Source organism: Chroicocephalus ridibundus, chromosome 24 (assembly GCF_963924245.1).
Source record: "Chroicocephalus ridibundus chromosome 24, bChrRid1.1, whole genome shotgun sequence".
Lineage (NCBI taxonomy): Eukaryota > Metazoa > Chordata > Aves > Charadriiformes > Laridae > Chroicocephalus > Chroicocephalus ridibundus.
Window position 1 is genome coordinate 1,147,786 of NC_086307.1, and position 13,328 is coordinate 1,161,113.

Genomic DNA, 13,328 nt, shown 5'->3' on the forward strand with positions numbered 1-13,328 from the left:
GCTTCAGGCATTCCCTTTTATCTGTTTTTGGAGGTGGGCTGGGTCTACAAGGGCGTGAAGAGGAAACAAATTTACTGTCTTCATCAGCTTGGTGCGGTTAACAGATTTTTGCCAAATTGTTGACTCCACCCAGAAATACGCTTTGCAATGCAGAAGAGAATAAAAGAGCAAGAGCATTGAAACAGGTCTCAATGAGTAAGTGGACTCTCATATCTTTACGGCATCTGAAAAGATATGTTTTACAATGATGTAGTCGTGTTCTTCCCTCCTCCCACCTTTCTATCCGCTCTTAATGATTTCGCAGTTTGTCTGGATCAGGATCTTCTGCACTGACGCACAATGTCAGGCAAGCATTTTGGTGAAAACCACCTAGAATGAGACTTTCACAATTTCCCCAAGCACGCCCCAAATCTCCTTCTCAAGTGGAAAATTGCTGATGGTTTTCCAAGCAGCAGTTTCCCAGTGCGGAGCAAGAAAACCACAAATTAACATTTAACAACGGTCAGCATTTCTTTTTTATCCAGAAAGGAGGTGCTTCGTTCCTCTCCTAAGAGCACCAGTTGGGATGGGAGTGCCTTCTTCCAGAGCACATTCCTGCAAAATGCATCTCCTGGAGTCCGAGATGACCAGGGACCGAGACTCTGAGCACCAGAGTGGAATGAGCAAGAGAACAAGGATGTCCGAGCTGCTTCCTTGTGCTTTTCAGATGGCCACAGGGATTGCCGAACCTGCCGAGGAACGGAAGGACGCTTCGGGCACTAGATATGGTAATGATGACTGAAGACAAAGAGCAGAGAAATGCAGGCAGGGATAACCATGACTTGTTAAAATAATCTTTTTTTAACCTAAGTTGGTGGGCAAAAGCTCAGGCTGAATTCATCACCCTTGATCATTTTGAAAAAGGGGGTAACTAAAAGGTAGAAGAAGCTCTGATGCTTTCTTAAATAATAAGAGTTGCAGTGTTGCTGTATATGAAGTGTGCAGGGAGAGATCTGGCATCTTTGACGACTGTAAATTTGGGCTGGGGGGAAAAGGGGGTGCTGAACAAATTCACTTTAGAAAAAAGTATTTTCAAGACACCAGCTGCTGCTTCAAACGAGAAAAAAATAATTAATTTCATGCACAGGCTATGACATCTTGCACATGTCTTCTGGATATTATTAATCAAATATATGGTTTAGTTACATGTATGAACTTTGAGAAAAAAACAATATTTTTCCTATTGCTTACCTCCTGAAAACCATCAATAAATGTTAAAGGAAGTCTATATTACAGCCTTCACAGCATTTCAGCAGCCCAATATCATACTATATTTAAGCTTTAAAGTGGAATACAAGTGAGTGAATTTTCAGAATCTCCTATAAGACTTGTGCAACTAAATGTTGGTTAAAAGTATCGCTGGGTATCAGCCTGCAGCCACAGAGCCTTGGAAAGCCTTTCAAAAGCCTTTGAAAAACCAGCCCAGAGAATCACTTTCAAAAGCCACCGGAGGAACCAGAAACAAAAATGCCATTGACTGTCACTGGGACGGAGGCTGCTTGACACCACAGAACGGGGTGTGGGGAAGTGGAGAACGTTACCCTTGAGGGACTCAAGTAACAGCTGGCCAAGGGTTATCCTACCCTTGAGGGACCCAAGTCATCACTGGCCAAGGGATGTCCTACCAATGAGGGACCCAAGTCACCATTGGCCAAGGGTTATCCTACCCTTGAGGGACCCAAGTCATCACTGGCCAAGGGATGTCCTACCAATGAGGGACCCAAGTCACCATTGGTTATCCTACCCTTGAGGGACCCAAGTCATCACTGGACAAGGGCTGTCCTACCCATGAGGGACCCAAGTCATCACTGGCCAAGACTTATCCAGATGTGTGTCGCCTGCCCACTGCAACAAGTTGCAGCTGGAGAATGGGCAGCCATCCCTACAGCAGGCAGGGGACACCTTCCCTTTCCAAAGCAGTTAAATGAAGAAGGTCTTAGCTCTCGGTTGTTATCTCCAGGACGGAGAGTTAAGTGCTCCAGGTCTTTCCACAGACCAGTGCAGCCGCTCATGATGAGCAGTCCCAGGGAGGTGTAGGGTAGCTCGGTTTTTACTAGAGAAAACAGGTCATCTCTCCTCGTGGCCGCCCTCCAGATTGCCAAACGCACGGTAGCTGCCTTTCCCAGTAGGCAGCAGGACTTGGTTGTAACATCCCACATGGCAGCTCCGCAATGAGGGGGAAGATCTGTTAAGTCAGCCAAATGCCTGGATGCTGACCACATTCAGCACATGCAGATAAGACGCCCAGATTGAGTCACTCTGACGTCTTCAGACGAGATGTGAAGATTATACCAAACCTGGAGTCACTTCAGCCTCCTCCAGGTAAAACTTGATAGACAGCCTGGGTTCCAGCCGCTCCTTCACATCTCTTACACAAGGAGCTGTGCGCAGCAAAATCATCAAGACCAGGCAAAATGTAAACTCTGCAGAAAGCGTAGACGGAGACCAGGCCAGGCTGCAGCTTCAGATCTCACACAGCAGAGAGGTTCTGGCAGCATAGGGAAGGATGTCGCAATGACTCCTCACAACGATGCCTATAATGCCGTATTTCAGATTTTAAAGCTGTGAAGAAACATAGTCTTAAATTTAAGAACAAAAAGAGCTGACTCTTGCCCTAGGCCAAACCCCAAAGTGCTCTTGGCACAGCCCCAGCTTCTCAGAGGCATTGCCTTCTCATCGTCTTCTGTTTGGGCCAAACCCAGCCATGTTCCCCAGCTGCAACCATTCCCCACTGCCTCGCCTGGGCCTCTTCCCAGGTCTGCAGCTTCCTGACCTGCTACGGGGACACTGGTCGCTCACCGCAGGTTGTTGTGGGACTCCTGAACCACCACTGAAAGTGGTTTCTGTCTCTTTGATCTCTTCTTGTGGTGGAGGAACTGAAGCACAGATCAAACACACCAACATTCTTCTCCCATACCCCCTCCTCCAGCAAGACCAAATCCCTCCCACTTGCTCTCCTCTGTGCAAAGAGGAGACACTGGGGGGTCTTGTCCGACTTTTCAAGGGAGCTGTTGGTGACCTGAGCCCACGGGTTTGGGATGAATCGTGCCTTCCCAGCCCTTGGTGTTCCTACTGCTGGCCAATGAAGGGGAGGATGAGTTAGTGGTCCCCAAGCACTCCTGGTGCCCGTTGGGTGCCGAGCCGTGCAGCCTACCTGGCCACAGCCTACTGGTACACCAGAGGAGAGGTGCTTGGCCGAGGTCCATGTCCCTGCTTACAGGCAGCTGTAAACCTGCCCTCCCACCACTGCCCACAAGACTCCTACCATTGCCACCTTCCCCTACCACAAGGCAAAGTCCACTCCAAGGCAGGAAACTGAGATGAACTGACAACAGACTGATCTGATGTCTGCTCCCACCCTGCTGCTGCCGATTTCCATCACCAATCAACGTGTTTGGGTCTCTACTGGTTTCGCCACTCTGCTCTGGCAGCGTTCCTGCACAAATCCCATGAGTTTCTGTTTGTGGTTTCAACATACCCCGTACAGAGATGCTTCTTGCTTGAAAAATCTGAAATCCAAGAGAGAGATTGATAAAACCCCTTTCCCAGAGCAGCAGAAATTTGTATGTTACCAGACCATTCTGGTAAGATGTGACACGGGCAACAGGGCACTGAACATCTGACTTTGCATGGAGGCTGTGCCCTAATTATTGGGGCAGGAGAGCCTGTAGGCTCCGCATTGATTCAGAAGGTGCTGGACCCCTGTGCTGGAGGTTTCCAGACACAGCAAACGAAGACATCTGTGGAAACGACCACACGTGATCTGAGGAGGGAGCTATATCAGAACCTGTCCAAAAATTTAACAGCCTCCTGAACTCCTCCAGTTTGGATTCCATGTGCACCTGACTGATCATATTTGCTGTGCATTGTGAGAACTGAGCATGCAGAGCCCCACCACTCTTGGTATTGGCTTGTGTTTTCAGGCACTGCAATGACTGATGAGAGTCAAGGGGCACCACACATGGCTGGACACTTGCCTGGCTCCCATTCAGGTCCCTCAAAGCACAGTCACAACATGCTGAATGAACGAAGAACCCACACCTCCCCATCAAGCTGCTTCCCCGGCAGCTGAAACCACCTGGCCCCGAAGTGGCTTCCAAAGGACACAAAGACATCATGAATGTTCTCTGCAATTTATTGAGAATGGCAACATCCCAAGGAAGGAGGGCATACACGCACAGAAGAGGAAGGGAGGTGGGGACAGTACATCTTGTTCCATGTCACGGGGGCCCTGTCACTGATGAGCAAGTTGTGTTCTCCTTAGGAAAAGTCCACGTGTGCCTGAGGTGTTACCAGGGGTGATGGAGGGCAAGGACAAGGGGAACTGGAAGCCGCTGCTCCAGAGGGAGCGCCTGCTTCCAGCACACCTGGGGCTACCAGGCGAGCAAAGCTGCCCGGGTGCTCCACCCTGGGGCAATTAATCCCTCTGGCCACCGGCCGAGAAAATGGAAAATGCTCCCTCCCTGGCTCTGCCAAGGGAGGAGTCCCGCCTGCCCCACACCTACCCTGGCCCGAAGGCCAGTGAATGGAAGCAGCAGATGTACTGCACGCAGAAGCACCCCAGGGATATGGCCATTGAGGAGGGGACATGAGAACAGCGGAGGAAAGAGGAGTTTTATACACATTTGCCACGAGGCAGCCAGAAATGTACAACACAGCAAGAGAGGCAGAGCGTTTCCCTCCTGTAAATCAGCTCTCCGCGCTGGGTATCCACGGGTGAGGCTTTTCTTTGCTCAGACAATTCTTTCATCACTGGGCTTGGGGCTAACGAGCAGCTCACCAGGGCTGGTAACGGGACACGGCGTTGCCACGAGTCTCCTTGGATGGGACCAAGCCAGGTCGTCGAGCTGGTACGTGGTGGGCCATGAGGGACACAGTTCAATTCATTGCAGGATGTCGGAGCTGGATTTAAGGAGGCTGGGCTGCTGCTGGGAGAAGATAGGAGATGCTTCTTTCCGTTTTCAGTCTGGCTTTGGGGCTCAGAACCTCACTCCTGAAGACTTGACAGAGGTGGTCGTGACACATCTCCGTACGGAGGACGATCCGCCACCGGAGCTGAAGTTGCCACCTCCAGAGCCGCACACCCTTCCACTTCCCGAAGAGAAGCCGCCGCCGTACATTCCTCCTCCCATGCCACAGCTGCCGCCCATGCTTCCACCTCCGAAGCCACCTCCTACTCCACATACGCCTCCTCCCATTCCTCCTCCCATGCCGCTGCCGCCTCCGAAGCCTCCTCCCATGCCGCTGCTGCCTCCGAAGCCTCCTCCCATGCCGCTGCCACCTCCGAAGCCTCCTCCCATGCCTCCTCTGCCTCCAGAGATGGTGGTCCTGCCTACCACAGCTGGAAGAGAAGCACAGGTTACATACAGGTTGCCCATCGCCTGGTGGTATCTCCAAAAAGACACGGTCTTCGACTGCTTCTCAAGGAAACAAATGCAGATACTTACAGACATTGACGTTGGACATGCCATCGTTGCACAGCCTGTGAGGGAAAAGGGAACCAGTTAATCCAATGGGAAGTGCATGTTTCTTCAGCTGAGAATTTCCCTTTTTTTACAAGGTACCTATTCCCTATTCTTGCCAAATTTCCCAATTATTCTTTAACACAAATGAGCAACCTTGAATTTAACATTCTTAAAAGAGATATGGGAAGCACATTTAAGGCTAATCATTATCTTAATCTTTAGAGTGCATGCAAAGATTTTACCCTTACGTAGTATAATCAGTCAAGAGATTTGTCAAAGAGATACAAAGAAAGAGAGGTACCTGTTCTCCTCTCCCTCCAGCAGCTTCCTGTACATGGCAATCTCAACGTCCAGGGCAATCTTGATGTTCAGCAGCTCCTGGTACTCCTTCAGCAAGCGAGCCAGCTCCTCCTTGTCTTTGCTCAGGGCACATTCCAGCTCTTCCAGTTTTACCCTGGCATCCTTGAGGGCCATCTCACCCCGTTCCTCAGCCTCAGCAATCGCTGACTGCAGCTGTTGGTTCTGAGGAAGAAAAAAGAAAAGGATTTCCTCAGTTCCCTACTGCAAACCCTCCACCAGAGCAGCCCTCAGGGCACAAACTGGATGGGAAATAGGCAGGAACCATCAATCTTCTCCAAAGGACCTGAATTTCAATGACTACGGTCCCCTCACACTGTCCTTAACACGCCACCCAGCCCAATGCCATCACACAATGAGATGCTGAGGAACCCCTACCTGCTTCTTGATGTTCTCAATCTCAGCCCGCAGCCTCTGGACATTCCGGGTCAACTCTTGGATCTCGATCTTGGTGTTGCGCAGGCTGTCCCCATGCCTTCCCGCAGTGCTCTGCAGCTCTTCATACTGACGGCATGGAGACAAAGCAACCCATCAGTGAAGCCACCTACCAGGAACTCAAGCAGTTCCCCTGCTCTGTGGCAAGGGAACAGCGATCAGAAGAGACAGTCCCAGGTGCCTTGACAGCTTCCCAACTCACCCGGCTCTGGTACCACGCCTCAGCTTCAGCTCTGCTGCTCTGAGCGATCTGCTCGTACTGGCGCCTGACCTCCTCGATGATGCTGTCCAGATCCAGGTGCCGGTTGTTGTCCATAGACACCACCACAGACAGGTCCCGGCTGATTGTCTGCATCTGAGACAGTTCCTGCAACCAAGACAGGCAGCCCAAGTGGCTTTCAAACCTAAATCCACGTGGGCACCCAGGGCAACCTCACTGCCTTTGGCCACCACACGCCTCATTGCAACTGCAGCCAGCAAAAGGCAAAAGAGAGCTCTTACCTCCTCATAGACGTATCTCAGGAAGTTGATTTCATCGGTCAGAGCTCCCACCTTGGCTTCCAACTCTACTTTCGTCATGTAGGCACAGTCCACATCCTAAAGGAAAGATCGCACAGGCAGACAATGGCTTCCTCCCATCCCACAAGAGCTGTTGGCAGGCAATGCCTCCTGTTGGAAGCTGCCCGTCTTGGTGCTGCCTCCATCCAATGTCTTTGCCGCCTGTCCCCCCACACCCACTCGCTCCTGGTGCCTCTGGGACTCACCTTCTTGAGCACCACAAACTCATTCTCAGCAGCGGTGCGCCTGTTGATTTCTTCTTCGTACCTGTTGAAGGGGACAAGACAAGGTGAGTCTCTTGGACTGCTCATCAGTCATCCCTGGCAACCTCAGTCCCATTTCTACACAGCTCCAGAGCCCAGGAAAGACAGGTGGAAATCTCCCAGCTGCCTTAGCTCTCCTGTCTGACTGCTCCTTTCTCCCTCACCCTGGCACTGCACTTACTTGGTTTTGTACTCCTCCACGTATTGACGCATGTTCTGCAGTTCCGACTCCAGCTGTCCCCTCTGAGCCAAGATGGAGTCCAGCTGCCTCTTCAGGTTCTGGATGTAATTTTCAAAGATGACGTCGAGGTTCTTCCTTGGCCCTGAAGGCCCTTGCTGTTGGAGGAGCTCCCACTTGGTGGAGAGGACCTTGTTTTCTTGCTCCAGGAAGCGGACCTGAAAACCCACGGAAGGGTGTGTGAGAGATTCACCCGGGGAGACATCACATTACTCAAACCTCCTGCTTATTTTGGAGGCCAAGGGAATCATCTCCCAAATCCCCAACTATGGCTCATTCAAACATCCAAGCTCCTAAAGTGCATGACAAGCATTATGAAATTTTCAGTCATTCTGAACTTCTCACTTCTGGGCAAAAAGATGTTGTCAATAGACAAGAGCATCCCTATTTTCCATAGCTTCATGTTTGGACATTGCTGTCATCTCAGCACTAGTGAAGTCAAGAAAACAATGATTTTTTTCATCTAACCGCATATAAATTCTATTACGAGGGATTCTGTATTTCTTTGGTTTCTGTTTGAAATTAAAATAATCCAAAAGTGTTGGAAAGGAATTTAACACTCTTAAGTTTATAGAATCAGTTCCCTGGAAAGAAAGTTTCATCAAAAAGAAAAGCACGGTAATGAGAACTCTTAGGACAACCAAATATATGATGATGACTTTACCATGAATCATTAGAAATTAGACTGAAGAGATGACTAGGCAAGAGAATCTACAGAATGTTCTGCAGATGTTCTCTTTAATCTTCCATTGGCATGAAAATATTGTCTATTGTTCGGTATTACTTAATGAGACCTTAATAACAACTTGCTACCAAGGCATCAGCCATGCGAACTTTAACAAGTACTTGTTGGTAAGAAAAAAAATCCCTTTCCACACGAAAGTCATTTAAAATGCCCACCTCCAAATGAGCACGGTCCTAAATTCTCACCTTGTCAATGAAGGAGGCAAACTGATTGTTAAGAGTCTTGATCTGCTCCTTCTCCTGGTTTTTCACTTGCTGGATTTGGGGGTCAATCTCAACATGGACCGGCCGCAGGAGAGATGGGTCAACTTGCACTGGGTGGATGCCTCCAGGGAAGCCAGGGCCACCAAAGCCACCCATTCCTCCACCACCCATTCCTCCACCAAAGCCACCCATTCCACCACCACCCATTCCACCACCACCCATTCCTCCACCAAAGCCACCCATTCCACCACCACCCATTCCACCACCACCCATTCCTCCACCAAAGCCACCCATTCCTCCGCAACTCATTCCTCCACCAAACCCACCCATTCCTCCTCCGTAGCCTCCACCGAAGCCACCCATTCTGCCTCCGTATCCTCCACCACCGTAGCATCCACCCACAGCGATTCTTCTGCTGCCACCCATGTTATGGAGGCTTCTGCTGCTATACCCTCCACAATGTCCACCTCCTCCACCTCCCCTGGATGAGGAGTAGGAACTGTAACTGATCCTGCTTCTGCCGCCACCTCCTCCAAAGCCACCACCGATGGCAGAGCAAGAGCTGTAGCCCTTTCTACTCCCGCCTCCAAAGCTTCTGCAGACAGACTGCCGAGACATGGCTGTTTCTTCTGAGCAGAGTCAAAATCAAGAAGAGCGGAAAGACCAACGGAGCTGTGCTGCTGTGGGATGAATGCAGAGAGAAGTCTGCGGTCTTCTCTGGCCCCACAGCTCCAGGTACTCCCTTTTATCCGCTGCTGGAGGTGGGCTGGGACGGCATGGGTGTGAAGGTGGAAGCCAATTTATTATTTTCATCAGCATGGTGCTGTTGACAGATTCCCAGTTGAGCTTTGCCATATTTGGGCCTGCCTAGAAACACACCCTGCAATCTAGAAGTGAGTAAAAGAACAAGAACATTGAAACAGGTCTCAGTGACTAAGTGGACTCTCTTATCTTTATGACATCTTGGAAATCAACTTTTATGATAACGCACTTTTCTGCAGCCCCTCATTGGATTTCCAGCCTTCATGGTTTCCAATTAATTAGTTAATTAATTAATGGTTCCCAATAATTCCAGATATAGATCTTTCCAGTCAAAACTCCACTTAAAGGAGCTGTTTTGATGACATCCCAGCTATAATATAGCTTTCACAATTCCTTAAACACACCCTAAATCCCCTTTTTATATGTAAAATTGCCTTTGGCATTTTAGAAGAAGTTTCTCAACCTTTAACAAGAACTCACGACACCAAAGTTTGAAGAGACTCAGCATATTCTCCTGCTAGAAAGGAATTACCTCTCCTTGGAGCGTGCGTGGTGTCACTTTGGATGGGAGTGTCTTCTCCCTGTGGATTAAATTCCCTCCAACTGTATCTCCCCAAATCCGTGACGACTAACTGGGACCTTGGATGATGCTGGAGTGGAGTGAAGGAGACAACTTGAATCATTGCGCTCCTTCTCTGTGCTCTTCTGAGGGTGATGGGGAATGACAACCTGTGGCGGAAAGAAGGGACACGTCGGGCAGCTGCTTTGGAGACGGTGGCTGAGGACAGACAGACAAGCACCAGAGAAGAGGAACGACAGACAGACAGTTCAAGGTGGCGAGGGGTTCTACTGCTCAGATGAATGTTGCTGACCACTCCTTTACCTGGTTCTTTCCAAAGACGAGACAACTGAAGTGGAAAAACGTGTTGAGAGATGGAGCTATTACAACTTCTAAGGCATAGTATATCCTCTTAATTTCAAGTATTCTGTTGGGAAAGTAACGTGTTTCAGAAATGTATTTTGTAGGATGTCTCTGAAATAAAGAAGGACATTTTTGGATTGCATGTAAATGAAATTTTAAATAATCATAAGGTTCCAGATTATGATAGAAAACATACGATGTTAGTGACGTGCAGTGTGCTGAAGAAACCAGATTATGGGTGCTGGTTAAAGGACATTGTGGTCTCTAAATACTATTTAAAAGGCATTCTGAAGGTATTACCTTCAAATTTGGATGTTTGGATGTTATCAGTCAAATATATAGTTAAGTTAATGAGTGAAATACACAATAACTTTTCACATTTTCTGTAGATAACACCCAGCACAAATAATCAGAAAGTGACAGAGAAAATATACATTACAGCCCTTCAATAGATTTAAAAAAACAATGAACATGAATTTAGGGTTATTCAAAAGATCTAAGTATGAACATATACATTCCTAAGGAATTTTCAGAATCTCCTATAAGACTTGTGCAACTAAATGTTGGTTGAAAGTATCGCTGGGTATCAGCCTGCAGCCACAGAGCCTTGGAAAGCCTTTCAAAAGCCTTTGAAAAACCAGCCCAGAGAATCACTTTCAAAAGCCACCGGAGGAACCAGAAACAAAAATGCCATTGACTGTCACTGGGACGGAGGCTGCTTGACACCACAGAACGGGGTGTGGGGAAGTGGAGAACGTTACCCTTGAGGGACTCAAGTAACAGTTGGCCAAGGGTTATCCTACCCTTGAGGGACCCAAGTCATCACTGGCCAAGGGCTGTGCTACCAATGAGGGACCCAAGTCACCATTGGCCAAGGGTTATCCTACCCTTGAGGGACCCAAGTCATCACTGGACAAGACTTATCCAGATGTGTGTTACCTGCCCACTGCAACAAGTTGCAGCTGGAGAATGGGCAGCCATCCCTACAGCAGGCAGGGGACACCTTCCCTTTCCAAAGCAGTTAAATGAAGAAGGTCTTAGCTCTCGGTTGTTATCTCCAGGATGGAGAGTTAAGTGCTCTAGGTCTTTCCACAGACCAGTGCAGCCGCTCATGATGAGCAGTCCCAGGGAGGTGTAGGGTAGCTCGGTTTTTACTAGAGAAAACAGGTCATCTCTCCTCGTGGCCGCCCTCCAGATTGCCAAACGCACGGTAGCTGCCTTTCCCAGTAGGCAGCAGGACTTGGTTGTAACATCCCACATGGCAGCTCCGCAATGAGGGGGAAGATCTGTTAAGTCAGCCAAATGCCTGGATGCTGACCACATTCAGCACATGCAGATAAGACGCCCAGATTGAGTCACTGTTGTCTTCAGACGAGATGTGAAGATTACACCAAACCTGGAGTCACTTCAGCCTCCTCCAGGTAAGGCTCACTACCAAGCCTGGGTTCCAGCCGCTCCTTCACATCTCTTACACAAGGAGCTGTGTGCTGTAAAATCATCAAGACCAGGCAAAATGTAAACTCTGCAGAAAGCGTAGACGGAGACCAGGCCAGGCTGCAGCTTCAGATCTCACACAGCAGAGAGGTTCTGGCAGCATAGAGGACAATGTCGTAATGACTCCTCACAACGATGCCTACAACACCGTGTTTCAGATTTTAAAGCTGAATAGAAATGTAGTGCTAGATTAACAACCAAAACAGGTGACTCTTGCCCTAGGCCAAACCCCAAAGTGCTCTTGGCACAGCCCCAGCTTCTCAGAGGCATTGCCTTCTCATCGTCTTCTGTTTGGGCCAAACCCAGCCATGTTCCCCAGCTGCAACCATTCCCCACTGCCTCGCCTGGGCCTCTTCCCAGGTCTGCAGCTTCCTGACCTGCTACGGGGACACTGGTCGCTCACCGCAGGTTGTTGTGGGACTCCTGAACCACCACTGAAAGTGGTTTCTGTCTCTTTGATCTCTTCTTGTGGTGGAGGAACTGAAGCACAGATCAAACACACCAACATTCTTCTCCCATACCCCCTCCTCCAGCAAGACCAAATCCCTCCCACTTGCTCTCCTCTGTGCAAAGAGGAGACACTGGGGGGTCTTGTCCGACTTTTCAAGGGAGCTGTTGGTGACCTGAGCCCACGGGTTTGGGATGAATCGTGCCTTCCCAGCCCTTGGTGTTCCTACTGCTGGCCAATGAAGGGGAGGATGAGTTAGTGGTCCCCAAGCACTCCTGGTGCCCGTTGGGTGCCGAGCCGTGCAGCCTACCTGGCCACAGCCTACTGGTACACCAGAGGAGAGGTGCTTGGCTGAGGTCCATGTCCCTGCTTACAGGCAGCTGTAAACCTGCCCTCCCACCACTGCCCGCCAATGCCATCTTCTTCCCCTAATGCACATCAAATTCTACTAGACTAGGAATGTCATGGAAGAGTGTTTAATTACATTGGTCTGTAAAAGGGCTGAGCCATGTATTCTCAGACGATGCTCCTGCCTCATCTGAAATGCTGCACATCACTTGAACCCCACCAGTGTAGGTAAAGGTTTGTGTTTTCAGGCACTGCAATGACTGATAAGAGTCAAGGGGCACCACACATGGCTGGACACTTGCCTGGCTCCCATTCAGGTCCCTCAAAGCACAGTCACGACATGCTGAATGAACGAAGAACACACACCTCCCCATCAAGCTGCTTCCCCAGCAGCTGAAACCACCTGACCCAGAAGTGGCTTCCAAAGGACACAAAGACATCATGAATGTTCTCTGCAATTTATTGAGAATGGCAACATCCCAAGGAAGGAGGGCATACACGCACAGAAGAGGAAGGGAGGTGGGGACAGTACATCTTGTTCCATGTCACGGGGGCCCTGTCACTGATGAGCAAGTTGTGTTCTCCTTAGGAAAAGTCCACGTGTGCCTGAGGTGTTACCAAGGGTGATGGAGGGCAAGGACAAGGGGAACTGGAAGCCGCTGCTCCAGAGGGAGCGCCTGCTTCCAGCACACCTGGGGCTACCAGGCGAGCAAAGCTGCCCGGGTGCTCCACCCTGGGGCAATTAATCCCTCTGGCCACCGGCCGAGAAAATGGAAAATGCTCCCTCCCTGGCTCTGCCAAGGGAGGAGTCCCGCCTGCCCCACACCTACCCTGGCCCGAAGGCCAGTGAATGGAAGCAGCAGATGTACTGCACGCAGAAGCACCCCAGGGATATGGCCATTGAGGAGGGGACATGAGAACAGCGGAGGAAAGAGGAGTTTTATACACATTTGCCACGAGGCAGCCAGAAATGTACAACACAGCAAGAGAGGCAGAGCATTTCCCTCCTGTAAATCAGCTCTCCGCGCTGGGTATCCACGGGTGAGGCTTT

At 49.8% G+C, this 13,328-nt stretch overlaps 1 protein-coding gene across 1 annotated transcript; it reads right to left on the minus strand.

Annotated features, from left to right (window-relative positions):
- Nucleotides 1–4,238: 4,238 nt before the first annotated feature.
- LOC134526861 (keratin, type II cytoskeletal 3-like) lies at nt 4,239–8,921 on the minus strand. The gene is made up of 9 exons (XM_063359139.1): nt 8,286–8,921; nt 7,299–7,513; nt 7,061–7,121; nt 6,798–6,893; nt 6,499–6,663; nt 6,240–6,365; nt 5,806–6,026; nt 5,487–5,521; nt 4,239–5,380 (listed from the first exon to the last, which is right to left on the minus strand). The coding sequence occupies exons 1-9, from the start codon at nt 8,919–8,921 to the stop codon at nt 5,019–5,021; spliced, it is 1,917 nt and encodes a 638-aa protein (XP_063215209.1). The 3' UTR covers nt 4,239–5,018.
- Between the last annotated feature and the right edge of the window lie 4,407 nt (nt 8,922–13,328).